Here is a 14,745-nt window from a genome sequence, read left to right as displayed (position 1 = left end):
CCCATTACAGCTAAATTTCTTGGAAGAAATGTCCACATATACTATACTCTCTTCTTTCTGACATTTTATTCACCCCTGTCACCACCTTAAGTCTAATCTTATGTTCTTACCACTACACTTTAATTTTTTCATGAAAGTCTCTGACGGCTTCCATGTTGTTCAAGCTAATGTGTATTGTTCTATCTCCATCATCCTTAATTCTTGATCTTGCAGCATCATTCAACACCAGTACTTCCTTCTCCTCAAACTTTCTTCTCTTGGCTTCACTATTTACATCATTGTTTGCTTCTTACTTTATTGGCTGCTCCTTCTCTGTGTCCTGTTTGGCTCCTCCTCTCTGCCAGCCTTCCAGATACTAGGACTGTGGAGTTGAGCATTTTTTAAACACCAACTTTGCTTGAAAAAATCAGATTGCCCTCTTTTTACCTGCTTATAAACATCAGACATTTTCAGAAAGATGTGTGTATGCATGTTTTTTTTTTTTTTTTGTTTTTTTTTTTGCTGATTACTTTCTTTTTGCTGATTACTTCCAAGTGTATTTATATCCAAAGCAGGCAGTTCCTCTGATCTCCATGCTTAAATGCCTAGTGTCTACTTTTGCTCTATACTTGCATGTCTCAGTGTCATCTGCACTTTAACTGGTTAGTTGCAATTTTCATCTATAATCCTGCCTATGGGTCCTTCATTTCCCATTGTCACCCATCAAGTTTCTGTAGCCAGAAGCCTAGAAGATATCCTCAAGCCTTCTTCTCTTATCTAATCAATCAGCAAGTTCTATAGATTTCATCTTGACATAGCCCTTATCTCTTCACTGTCCACCACCACTCTAGATGGAGCCACAATCTTCTATTTCAGGATGACAGAAATATCCTAACGGGTTTTCCTTATTCCAGTCACTATCCTCCCCCCCCAATCAGTACGCCATATGGCAGACAAAATGATTAAAACCACTGCATTTAAAATGAAACCAAACTAGGGGCACCTGGGTGGCTTAGTCGGTTAAGCGTCCGACTTTTGCTTAGGTCATGATCTCGCGGTTTGTGGGTTCGGGCCCCGCGTCGGGCTCTGTGCTGACTGCCAGCTCAGAGCCTGGAGCCTGTTTCAGTCTGTGTCTCCCTCTCTCTCTGACCCTCCCCTGCTCACGCTGTCTCTCTCTCTCCTAGAAATAAATAAAAATAAAACATTAAAAAATAAAAAATAAAAAAATAAAATATAATAAAATAAAATGAAACCAAACTCTTCCAATGGGCTAAAACATTCTTCATGATACGACCCCTGCCTTTTTCTCTCACTTTCTCTGCTGTTATTCTACCTCTGTTTTGCTAAAATCTAACCATTCTGCTGCTCCTCCATTCATTAAACACATAATACTCTTTCTCACTTCAGCACCTTTCCACATGCTATTCTTTCTAAATACACATTTAGAATACACATTTAGTAAGAATACACATTATTCTTTCCCAAATACACATTCCCACCAACACTTACACTATTATATGGCTTCTTATTGTCCTTTAGATCTTCACGTTGGTGACTAAAATGTTACCTTTTCAGAAAGGTCTCCTCATTTATTTGGTATCTCAGCCCCTGAAATTTATTTGCTTTGAACTGCTTTTATTATGACTTGCAGTATTTTTTAATTGTCTGTTGCTTTCCTTTAATTTTTCATTCCCACTAGAATAAAAGCTCTGTGAAAGCAGAGGCTGAGACTTTTGTGTTCATTGGTATCGCTCCAGAAAGTTATAGCATGCTTACCTTAGGGAGGCCCTTAATAAGCACATGCTGTGACATAAATATCCAAATAAATGTGCAGTAAGATCTGTCTTCTATGACATAGAGAACAAGTGAGGAAACCAAATTCAGACCAGACACAAATATGTCCCTAAAACTGTATTTCAGAAGAAAATAAAGAATAATGTATAGAATTAAGGGAAAGGATTGTGGTATAAAATTTCATTGTGCACTAGGCTGTTATTCACTCATTTGCAATAAATGCAATATGAAGATTCACTGCAAAATTCAAAGACTCTTCCTATTCATTTGAAAAACATTGCTTAAAGAAATGTGAGAGGTAAAAAAAAAGTCATTCAGATTATAAACTCAAGAATAGGACCACAATTCAAAATAAGAGAACTGGTAGTGATCTGAGGAAAAAAACAGCTAAGTTTAAGTAAGTGTTGTAAGCTGATTGTAAATTATAAATGTCAACAATTATCCACAAGATATATTACTTTTATAGTATATATAACTTAAAGAAAAAGATCCTTTGGAAATTGAAAATAAATTTAAGATCATATTAACCAAAATTATAAACTGAAAAAATAAGTAAAAATAAAAAGGAAGGGAAAATATACTAACTTCCTCATCAAACATTGATAGTAAAGAAATTATAAATATTTTACTTGAAAACCTTCAGTTTTCTTTCATTTTAGGCTTCTGTAATTTTTTCTGTTTTCTTTATTTACAGTCATCTACTATATTAGCTAGGTTTTATTTGCTTTATCTTCCCCAGTGCATCCAAGAATACACATATAGTAAAGAAAAAAAAGTGATGTGTACTCTTCATAATCCAAGGAGAACCTTGACCTTTACTCTCTGATCTCATTCTGTCAAACGCACATACACTTAGAAGGTGTCTTGATTCCCTCACCCCCTACCTTTGGATTTAATTATCCAGTAAAGTTTATGAGTTCATGTGGGCAACATCATACACACACACTGTAGGTATTAGATGGAAAGCACAATCTTGTTTGATCTCCTTCTCACCCAAATTCATCAATAGCTCTGGCAAGAGGAGCTGTATTAGAGGGCAACTATTCAGAAAGCAGTGTGGGCTTTCTGTAAAATATTCTAAAATATACTTGTGAATTAAGCAGACTTTGAGACTGTGTGTACACACCAATTCATATGGTTCCTATAGAACTAGTTCTGATGAATTAAACTTTGAGATCATGACCTCAGCTGAAATCAGACGCTTAACCCACTGAGCCACCCAGGCGCCCCTAAGAGAGAACAATCTTACTTCAATCTCTTAATTACTGCAGGGACAATCTTACTTTTATAGTCTTCTTCTTCAAGGTTATCCAGGATGCTTGCTAATGTTTCATTATTTTCCAGCGGATCCCTCAGACATTTGTGCTTTAGGTTGCCCATGAACAGCTGCAGCCCGATCAGTGCAAACACGCTCAGACAGAACACGGTCAGGATCATGACATCGGAGAGCTTCTTCACGGACTGGATCAGAGCTCCCACGATGGTCTTCAGGCCTGAATGCAGGGGGAGAAAAGTGTTCATAATGAAATAAAGCCTCTGATTGAGAAATAAACACAGAACACAAGATTTCCTAGAAATTCATGCATTATATCAAATCAATGACCTTAAAGAGCCTAGTTCAAAAAAAGTCTACTAGCTCAAAAGGGAGGATTTGCTGTTTTATATATATTTCACTTCTATGTATCACAGCAAATGATAAAAATTATAAAATAGTTCCAAAGAGTAACCACACTGTCAAAATGAATAAATTGGTTTCTTAAGCCATATCCATATTCACTTATAAAAATAATTTTTCAAAGTGCGAATTTAGTAAATGTTTGTCAAACATCTCTCTATAATGACATTAAAAGAAAGGGGCTGAAGTGCAGCATAGAGTGACAAGTTGCTAATAATCAGTTAAGAAATGGTTTGTTGTGGAAAGCTAAAAAAAAAACCAAAAACATATCATGCAATACCCCCATGCTGATATTTTAAATCTCTTTTCCTAACTGTATGAAAAGCAATCAGAATAAATTGAAGTTTTCATTCCTGGCTAAACAAAATGGAAAATAATCTGTTATCCAGGAAGGAAAATTTCAAGTTGAGATGTGAGCCAAATGGCCATCTTCATCCTCTAAGATCCATGCAATTGATTAAACTCAAAGGCTGACTTTTAATAATAATGATTGTGAAAAACACAAGAAATCAAATTTAATTAAAATTGTGTAAGAGAAAGTCATTCTTGTCTTGGCTCCAAAAGATCAAAGTCAGCCCCGGTGTTTAACCCCACTCTCACCTGGAATGACTGAAATTGTTTTCAGTGCTCGGAGAACTCTGAATGTTCTCAGTGCTGAGACATTGCCCAGGTCCACAAACTCTGTCACATATCTGTAATAGGGAGTTCACACACAACACAGTGACAACACACACACAAACAAAGAACAACTCCCAAATAGTTGGAGTTATGAGTGGCCTAATGCTCCACACCAATCACTCCTTACCTGGAATTACAGAAATAGTTTTCAAAGCTCTCAACACTCTGAAAGTTCGAAGAGCTGAAACATTGCCTAGGTTTACAAATTCTGTTAAATACCTGTAGAATTAAATCAGAGTTATTCAGAATTTAGATAGAATCTATGATACTTACCCGTGCCTTTAAGTCAAGGTATTGCCTACATTTGGAAATGCTTATTTAAATGGATTGTTCTGCAAGTCTTTTTTTTTTTTTTCCTAACACAACTGTTCTAATTTGATTAGATTTGATTCAACCCCCTTTATGTGAGTAAAATACAGATACATTATTAAAATAGCTTCAAGTATTTAAATACCTAAATAAACAATCAAATGTTTTAATTATTAGACCTCAACATTACGGTAATATAGGTATTTAATATCCTATAAAATGTCAGCACCAATTTTGAAAACTATGCTAATTGAAAGAAGCCAGACACAAACGGTCACATTAAGTACAATTCCATTCATATGAAATGTCTAGAACAGGCAAGTCCACAGCCTCAAAAAATAGATGAGTGGTTTCCAAGGACTAGGGAGAGAAGGGAATAGAAGTGACTTCTGGGGGTGATAGAAATATTCTGAAATTAGAAGTTAGTGATAGTTGTACAATGTAGTGAACCTACTAAAATAAAACAACATTGAATTTTTACTTTAAAAGGGTAAATTTTATGGCATATAAATTATATCTCAATAAAAAACAAGACTCCTGAGATGAGGCACTCTTCTTTGACTCAAGGTCAATGCTGACTCTTGTCAGCATGTGTGGTACACCTGCAGCAGTCATGTGACCATGAAAGAAGGGAGCCTGATGGACAAAGAGGTGGGGTGGGGGTGAGGGAATGAGAAACTGAAAATCTTAAGACTCCTCTGTGTTTTCTAAATTCCCTCAGTGAACATGCATTAGTTTTAAAATTCAAGGTGATAGAGGGAAACAAATTGCATGTAGGTTTGAGACTTAAAAAAACAATGGAATATTTCTGGCAAATGTATTTGGGAAAAGAACAGCAGTATGGATAAATTAAAATTATATGTTAATGTAATATTTTCCCTTAAAAATAAACTGTGACTGCATATGTAATATATGCACAATGCACTGAAGTTAGGGTTAGCATGCAGTGACAGCCCTTACAAAAAATTTACTTCTATATTTTAATATAGTATAATAGTTTACTAGTATAGGTTACTAAAAAGAGCACTGTACTTTTTAATTAAAGACTTGAGCTTTTTCTGTGATTCTTACAGGTTTTATTAAAGTGTGAACCTCACTTGTACTGCATATATCCATCCAAGTGCTGAGCATGAAGAGAATGATCAATCTTAATTATGTCATACACTTTCCAATGGGAAATGCTCTTTCTCAAAAATTAATTATTTGCCTATCAATGACTACTTTCATTCAGTATCCTTTAAATGCAACCACTACCTGCAGGAAAAGTCAGACCCCAAAGACTTGTTTTTACTGGAATACTGTGCTCTCTGTTTTTCATGAGTTTGCCATTTCAAAGAAACTGAATGTACTTACGCAAAAACAATGACGACAAAATCAAGCCAGTTCCAAGGGTCACGAAGGAAAGTGAACTCTCCTACACAGAAGCCTCTTGCAAGGATTTTTACAAGTGATTCAAAAGTATATATTCCAGTAAAAGTGTACCTAGACACAATAATCCAATGGCATATTAAATATGAGGAGAAGAGAATCAATATAAATATTTTTTTCTGATCAACGCAAGAAAGCCATCTATTAGAGTGTAGCTGTTGGTTTATGGATCCACTCTAAGTATTAGAATAAACTACAATTAAGGTATTTCCAGAAAATCTTAAAATGTCCATATTAGATACTCTTAGAGAAAGTAGAGATATTCAAAATGACTGAAAACATAGGTATTAGATCTGCCTGGAAAAGTCCTACTTTACACCTATCAGAAATATCCCCAAGGATAAGAAATATATAACACATCTAAGAACAAGGCAGGACATCTGGTAAATTCATTCTTCTGGAAAAGACTATAGCAATGATTCTATTCCACTGCTAACTGGTTAATACCACAGAGGAGGAAAAAATAACTGAAAGAAAAGCAACCATATAACATTGGAAGATAAACACCACAATTTTTAGAGCTATAGTAACTTTGTGGCGGGAAAGAAGAGGATTAGATGATAACAGTGAGACCATATTAAAATGTATTTATACCACTTACTCTACATTCTTGGTCCAGTCTGGAGGGTTACTCATGGTCATAAATATGCAGTTCGTCAGAATAGTGCACATGATAAGCATGCTGAATAAAGTAGCTTAGAATCAAGGAATCTGATAAAAGACCACAATCGGAATGTTGACTATTTGGAAATGACACTTGTTAAAATGCTAACAACTTTGTCCGGGAAAACAATTCTATATGATTTTATAACTTTTTTTAATCTCTCTGAACAAGAGAGTAATATATAACATAATTTATCTTAAAATGCTAAAATTGCCATTCTCCCAATTTTCTCAGGGACTTACATCAAATTATATTGAAATCGGCACACTAAAACCAGAGTCTCTTCGAGTATATGAGGACTAAAATCTACATTTGAAAAACGTAGCAAAAATTACAGTTTAAGGCACCATTGTCAGTAAACAATTTAAAAAGGATATGAGTGTACTAAAATCTTAATTGATATTCTTCTTAGGGGACTGAAAGGAGACAGCATGTACAAAGCAGGTGTGGCATTGAAACGGAAGATTGCTTTCCCTTTGTTCAACACTATGAACGTCTGTAGAAGAAAAAGAAAACATGAAATTGAGAATCCAAAATTCCACCCTCGCACACTTACATCAGCAATTTACCTCTGCCTGTGGTAGGCTCACGGTAAAGAAACTGCCATCAGACTCAAGCAACGTGGTACCACTGCCGTTAATGCCACTCTTTAGATCCCACTGGCCAATGAACTCCTTCCCTTTCTTCTGAGTGAATTAAGAAGTGAGCCATTTATGCACATGGGTTACCTAGAACTCCCCAAATACAATGTCTTCTCTCTTTAACATCCCTTTAACACCCAAATCAGTAACCGTAAGTTGTGGCCATTGGAATCAAAAGCAAACAAAATAGAAACTAGCTATCCCTGATTTTTGCCATAATACCTTGAGAATTTTAATACTTGTTGATTATTGTCATGGCTAATAGTAAGTGTTCCAAAATATGAGTCCTTTCAAAAACATATTTTCATAGATTTAAGGAATATTAGAATTAGAAGAATCCTATTACCCAGTTTAATTTTCTTATATTAGATATAATATTAATAACAGCTAAATAAAAAAACACAAATTAAAGGACTTGTTTCCTACTACCCACAGTAATAGTTGCATAACACATTTCAAGAAAATATTCTTGTGACACAACTGACATTCTTCACAACTTTGGTATTTAGTTAAACATTTTAAAACTCAAACAAATAAACAGCAACAACAACAAAACATTAACACAATCTAAGAAATTTGCTTGGAAATCAAGAAGACTAAATTCAAGCTTTTCATCTTATTCTCCTATAGTTGGTAGGCAAATTACTTGTGTTTTTTAGAAACCATTGACTTGGTCTTTTGTTGTTTAATCTGAATTTCATATAAGTTTATGAATGGGTTTCTGGTAATAAATATTTTTCACCAAATTGGGGACCTAAGTTCACGTATCTTGCTTTTTAATTGTATATGGCAGTGTTCTCAAGTAAGTGAATCAGAATCTATTCTTTTCAGATATCCTTTTATATTCCTAGTCACTTTCACTATACCAATTATGCCTAAATATAATTTTCCATAAAATTCCCTTTTACCTTAAAATTAGTTTTAAAATTAATATCTAGTCTTTGAGTACAACTACTGTTTTCTTAAATTTTAAATCTTTCTTAAATACACTGTGCTTTTTAGAATTCATGCATCCATTAAATTCTGCAATTGTGTATTGAACAACTTCTGAGGTGATGAAAGGCATTTGAACAAAAATGAGGCACGCATTCAAGAAACTTCCTAGGAAAGTGATGCATACACAGTAACTCAAACACAAGGCAAGATGTGACAGATATAACGCAGAGAACTACAAATGGAAGAGTGTGACAGTATGAAAGAGACAGGGTCACACATAGGTGAGAATTAACAGAGAGACTTCCTGAACCAGAGACATCAGCGGAGCTAATGTTAAAATCATATTACTGCCTAGAGTTGGCCAGATCAAGTTACCTTGTGCTTGAAATTTTTACAAAAAGGAATTCATTTGCTACTTTTAAATATAAATTCTCATTGTTTATTCATATCAAGAACTTCTTTAGGAATATCTGGGTTTACACACACCCAGGAGTTAATTATAGGTAGGAAAAATAGGTTAGCCTATGAAATGTGGGAGGATCAGTATAGGTCCCTCTAGTAAATTCTAAAATCCTACTATGAAATACATAGATATCAAAGTCTGAATAAATTCTTTTCATTTTGCTCATTTATTTAAGAATTTGTTGAACATAAAATTAGACATTTATGGTACCCAAAGAGCATATGCTTTGGTTTGGACAGATATGATTCTAAATACCAGACCCACCATTTAGCAGCTCAAAAGCCAGTACTTAGTGCCGGTAAAGCTTTTAAGTTTCTGGCACATTGTAAATTCTTAGTCAGTATTGGGAGCAGCTGCTGAAATTATGGGTAACATATAAGGCACAGAAAATAGGAAGCTAGTAGGCCGTTGTACCTGTCCTTTTAATACCCACAGCACAGGGTAATTTGTGATTTATTTTTTCTTAAAGACACAAACAGTTAAATTTGTGAAATTTAACTGAAAACAGTTTCATTTACAGTTAAAGCACTGTATAACACTATTAAAAAGCACTTATATACTCATCACACATAAAAATGAAGCCCTAACTTCTATCATTAATTTATTAAGTGTTCTTTGTTTTAACAAAGCATTGATAATTACACTCAAATACAAATTAAAGTCTGAGCCCAAGTCAAATTAAGGGTCATTAGGATACATTTTTAAAATGTTCATTTATTTTTGAGAGAATGTGTGTGAGTGGGGAGGGGCAGAGTGGGGGCAGACAGAGGATGTGAAGCAAGCTCTGTGCTGACAGCAGAGAGTCCGATGCAGGGCTCAAACTCAAGAACTGTGAGATCATGAACTGAGCCAAACATTTCACCAAGTGAGCTACCCAGGTGCCCCAGGGGTCATTAAGATTTCTAATCTGAGCAATAATTATAATGTAGCAGAACTAAAGTTTTTGTCTAGTAGTGTGAATAACTTGAAACATAGAGGAATCAATCCACAAAGCTAACCCTAAGGTTCCAAGCAAAAGTCAAAACTACTGTTATCAAGAATGTTTGAGAAGCTAGGCACAAAAAATTAATTTTTTAAAGCTCCAAACCAAAAGAAAATAAAAAGACTTGGTTATCCCTTTAGATCTTTTTTTCCCATGTCAAGAATAGGGAACCATGAAAAAGAGGTTTTGTCTGACCTAGTTAACTATACTGATGCAAATATGGTTTAGGCTTTTGATGTGGCTGGTGTTATATTATTTGAAAGGAATCAGGGTCAAGGTGAAGGATAGGAGTCCCACCCTAAATGTTCTGTATTAAATTAGTCTATCACATAGCCAACATTATTCCATTAGTTAACAGGTCTATTGTCCTCCATTCAAATGCAAACATTTTGGGGCACCTGGGTGGCTTAGTCGGTTAAGCGTCCGACTTTCACTTAGGTCATGATCTGGCGGTTCGTGGGTTCGAGCCCCGCATCGGGCTCTGTGCTGACTGCCAGCTCAGAGCCTGGAGCCTATTTCAGAGTCTGTGTCTCCCTCTCTCTCTGACCCTCCCCTGTTCACGCTGTCTCTCTCTCCTAGAAATAAATAAAAATATTTAAAAAAAAAAAAAACAAATGCAAACATTTTGGGGCATGTGGGTGACCCAGATGGTTAAGCATCCGACTTTGGCTCAGGTCATAATCTCACTGTCTGTGGGTTCGAGCCCTGCATTGGGCTCTGTGCTGACAGCTAGCTCAGAGCCTGGAGCCTGCTTTCGATTCTGTATCTCCCTCTCTCTCTGACTCTCCCCTGCTAACGCTGTCTCTCTGTCTGTCTCGGAAATAAATAAAACATTAAAAAAAATTTAACTGCAAACATCTTCCCTTTACCTCTCAAATTACTTTAAGCTAGTATTAGTGTATATCTATGCCTCAGGGATTATTCTGGAAAGATTTCTTTCCTCCTTAAGAGGTGGCTGGTCAAGTAATATCTAGACTCCCTTGGAAATGGGAAATGTAGTAGGTATCCATTCTGAGCCAGGAATTTTTCAAAATGAAGTAATAAGTAAAATGAGAAAGTACTTTTTTTGCCTGTCTTATTTACTCATCATTATTTTATTCACTTTTGTGAAGTTGTTAGCATAGTGGTTGCTATGCAACAGAAACTAGACTATACTAAGAGATGCGGCATAATAGAATCTCAGTAGGGGATCAAACCAACTTGAATTTTAAGAATCTACAACTACTGGGGTGTAACATTTTGCAAATTGCCTAATTTCCTCAAGCCCTTTGTCTCATTTAACAATAGGGTATTACAAACAGAGAGAGAGAGAATCTGAGAGAGAGAGAGAGAGAGAGAGAGAAGGGAATGCCTGGGTGGCTCAGTCAGTTAAACATCTGACTTGATTTAGGCCCAGGTCATGATCTCAGGGTTCATGAGATGAGATCAATCCCCACATCAGTGCAGAGCCCACTTGGGATTTTCCCTTTCCCTCTCTTTCTGCCCCTCCCCAGCTCGCTCGCTCTCTCTCTCTCTCAAAATAAATAAAGTTTAAAAAATAAATAAAAATACGGTATTTCTTCCTATCTCACCAGGTTATGATAAATATGTATGCTAATTTATATAAAAAGTCTAGTGCCTGACACAGAGATCCTGAATCCATATTAGCATTCTTCCTTTCTGTGCCAGAATATTGATGGATTAATTAGAATGCTGCATAGTATTTCAAGGGGTTCTCAGGTACTCTGTTTTTTATTGCTGTGCTGTCAGCCTGTTGTGATGTGAAGCAAGTATTAGGTACTGCTATTCATAGCAATCACCAGTGAGCCAGATGTGTTTCTACTAGCAACATGTAACCTCATCATATTTTATATTTCTCAAGATATTTCAAATATGTTCTCTATTTTACTTTATTTGCTAGATATCTAATCAAGAAATATTTCCTTTCAGTTATATCTTAAACAAATCAAACCATTTTTTAAATGGACTTTATTCTATCTTTCTTGACCTTTCAAAGTCTACAGGTGCTATGCGGCAAAGCAAGGTTGGAGAAAGTTATAAAACTGCCAATCTAATACTTTAGAGTTTCCTCTTAGTCAACTTCACCTTCAACCTGGTTGTGTCCACTACTGTGTCAGGAAAGCTGTACTTCTCATTTTTTCAACAGAATAACCTTTACAGCAGGTGTTTCAAACTCTCTTCCATTTCCCTAATGTGAAAACACCTTCTCAGTTCTGCTACTCTCAACATTTGACTTGCAGGAGACAATTTTCATTCCTGCGGTGTGGAAAATATTGACACCATGTAACATGGATTTCCTCTGATGTGCCTGCCTTTACTTCAGTGTATCAGGACTCTTAAATCCAACCTCTGTTTGCCCCCTCAAGTCTCAGTAAGACTTGTCTCCACCCCCCCTTTTTTTTTTATAGTTTATTTATTTTTGAGACAGAGAGAGACAGAGCACAAGTGGGGGAGGGGCAGAGAGAGAGGGAGACACAGAATCCGAAACAGGCTCCAGGCTCTGAGCTGTCAGCACAGAACCCGGTGTGGGGCTCAAACCCACAAACCACGAGATCATGACCTGGGCCGAAGTCGGATGCTTAACCAACTGAGCCACCCAGGCACCCCACTCTCCACCTTTTTTTTTTTCAAGTTTATTTAGCTATTTAGAAAGTGGGGGGAGAGAGGAAACCCACATGCAAGTGAGGGAGGGGCAAAGAGAGAGGGAGAGAGAGAACCTCAAGTAGACTTTGTTGTCAGCACAGAGCTCAATGCAGGGCTACAACTCACGAACTGTGAGATCACAATCAGAGCCTACCTCAAGAGCTGGACACTGAATGCACTGAGCCACCCAGGCGCCCCTTCTCTCCACTTTTCTAATGCAAATACAATCTGGCCTGTAGCTTGTCTCTTGTCTATTAACACCTGCAACTAGCTACAACATGATTCTAATCCTCTGTATTTTTCTGAGAATTATTTTTTTAACTTTCAAGGTGCTATTTATATCCTATATTTTAAAAGTTTTCAATTTATTTGTTGCCTCAAGTGCCCATTTTCCTAGTGGAAAACTTTTCAAATTATTCTGCATGAATGTACTGCTACCCACTTCCTCTTTTTATTTGCCCTCTACCACCTTCTTGCTTTCCTTTCCATCCGCTAACACAAACTGCTTGCAGAAAACTTACCAGCTCATCCTCTTTGTTCGTTTTAATCTCCTTTCCTTATCTTCAACTTTCTGAGTAATTTTGTGAAATACTTTATTGAACAATGGAAACATTTTCTGATTTATGTCCCACCTCTCTATCTCAGACTCCTCTTTTCAACACCGTAAGTGACGCAGAAGCCTAAACTCCATTATTAGTGGAACGATCTTACATATCCCCATAAAGTCGGTTGGCACCTGCATACGAACGCATTCTGGGCCTATCTCCAGGTCTTAGTTCTCAACTGACAATAATTCTGTTCCTACAGGTATGCCTCTATGTCATGTCCCAAAAGGCAGAACACTGTATTGAGCATTTTAGAATATTAAGGATATCAAAATCATGTGTCGGCGACAGAACCAGTTTGGATGAAAAATTAAAAGTACAAATTCTGAATATCCATTACGTAACTGGGTATTTTTGTCATGATGTGGCTTTTCACTAAATTCCACTTAATCTCAATTTAAAATATCTCTCTGTACAGGGGCACCCGGGTGGCTCAGTTGGTTAAGTGTCTGACTTCCGCTCAGGTCATGATATCACGGTTTGTGGGTTCAAGCCCTCCATCAGACTCTGGGCTGACAGCTCAGAGCCTGGAGCCAGCTTCAGATTCTATGTCTCCCCCTCTCTCTCTGCCTCTCCCCACTCACACTCTGTCTCTGTCTCTCAAAAATAAATAAACATTAAAAAAAATTAAGTATCTCTCTGTACAAAAGAAACAAAGACTGTGCTACTGGGGTCACAATAAACTCACCTTTTTGTCTGCATAGTAGGGGTCCAGGTCTTCCAGGGGCTCTGACACCATGCCTGGTGGGATGTCCCCATAGATGAAGGGCAGCTGTTTGCCAGCCTCCAAGTCACTGCTTGGCCTTGGGCCTTCTTCATCATCATCTTTCTTTTCTTCTTTGGGTTCCTTGGTTTTTCCTTCAGCAATACGTTGTTCAATGAGGGCAAGAGACTGTCTTGTGAAGTAGACAAAACTCTGAGGTCCTGGGGGAGGTAACGTTGCCATCTTTTCATCCTGTATATTTTATTTCCCCTTCAGCTCCTTACATAAAAGGCCTAAGTGGAAACAAAGAAAGAAAGTGGTAGGTGTTTGCCAGCCAGAAATGGCACATTACAAGAAATAATATACAAATTTTTTGGTTTCAACTACAAGAAGTAATGTGTTCAGTGGATTATTATGTTAAATTAACATTTATTAAGTGACTACTATGCTCAAGGCTTATTTTCCATGCTACCTAACCATTTTTATTTAAAAATTTGATCGTAACACTTCCCAGCTTCTAAAATTAAAAAAAAAAGCTATTTACTTTTTATCTGCATTTACTTTTAGTGCTCTTGAATCAACCTTCCTTACTTAAATTTCTTTATGACAGTGCTTCTTTATTTTTTAAGTTTATTTTATATATTTTGAGAGACAGAGATAACAGGGGAGGGGCAGAGAGAGAGGGAAAGAGAATTCCCAGCAGAATCCATGCTGTCAGCACAGAGCCAGACATGGGGCTTGATCCCATGAACCATGAGATCATGACTTGACCTGAAATCAAGAGGCAGACGCTCAACCGAGTCAGCCAGGGTTCCACAACAGGGCTTCTCTCTAGGTTCTCCTCTTGCCTCTCTGATCACCTGATCCTCTTCTGTCTTAATCTCATAACATGCTCACAACCTCTGCTTCTCTTTCTTAGGGAAACTCATTTCTATGAAACCATGTGGTGGAAACATTGTGTTATCCTATTTTGCATATTTATATTATCACAATTACATATCCATTTACAAATCAGAATTTTTTTTTCATTTTGAACTAAAAACAATTTGGAGAAATGTTTTAGGAAGAGGAAAGAAAAGAAATTTGGAAAATATTTGTGACAGATTCTATTTAAAAAGTAAAAAAAAAAAACCCACTATGATATGCATTTAAACTATGACTTCCCTAAATAACATATATATGTATACAAAGCATTACAAAGCCCGTAGAAAAGAAAAATGTAAAATGAAAAAGTCAATTTCTATG

At 36.5% G+C, this 14,745-nt stretch overlaps 1 protein-coding gene across 3 annotated transcripts in view; it reads right to left on the bottom strand.

Annotated features, from left to right (window-relative positions):
• Nucleotides 1-13,743, bottom strand: part of SCN9A (sodium voltage-gated channel alpha subunit 9) — a 101,365-nt gene extending 87,622 nt beyond the window's left edge. For 2 of the 3 annotated variants that reach the window (XM_039250141.1, XM_039250142.1), the window contains exons 1-6: nucleotides 13,486-13,743; nucleotides 6,905-7,023; nucleotides 6,465-6,554; nucleotides 5,789-5,917; nucleotides 4,254-4,345; nucleotides 3,057-3,266 (exon numbers count right to left, since the gene is read on the bottom strand). In XM_039250141.1, coding sequence (XP_039106072.1) covers nucleotides 3,057-3,266; nucleotides 4,254-4,345; nucleotides 5,789-5,917; nucleotides 6,465-6,554; nucleotides 6,905-7,023; nucleotides 13,486-13,743 — 898 coding nt within the window. Of the gene's footprint in view, nucleotides 1-3,056; nucleotides 3,267-4,048; nucleotides 4,141-4,253; nucleotides 4,346-5,788; nucleotides 5,918-6,464; nucleotides 6,555-6,904; nucleotides 7,024-13,485 lie in introns of all 3 variants that reach the window. The other variant, XM_039250144.1, reaches the window with a different exon arrangement.
• Nucleotides 13,744-14,745: the final 1,002 nt, after the last annotated feature.

The sequence above is a fragment of the Hyaena hyaena genome, unplaced genomic scaffold, assembly GCF_003009895.1.
Source record: "Hyaena hyaena isolate Hyena2069 unplaced genomic scaffold, ASM300989v1 scaffold_363, whole genome shotgun sequence".
Taxonomy (NCBI): domain Eukaryota; kingdom Metazoa; phylum Chordata; class Mammalia; order Carnivora; family Hyaenidae; genus Hyaena; species Hyaena hyaena.
This window is presented reverse-complemented; position numbering and strand designations above follow the sequence as displayed.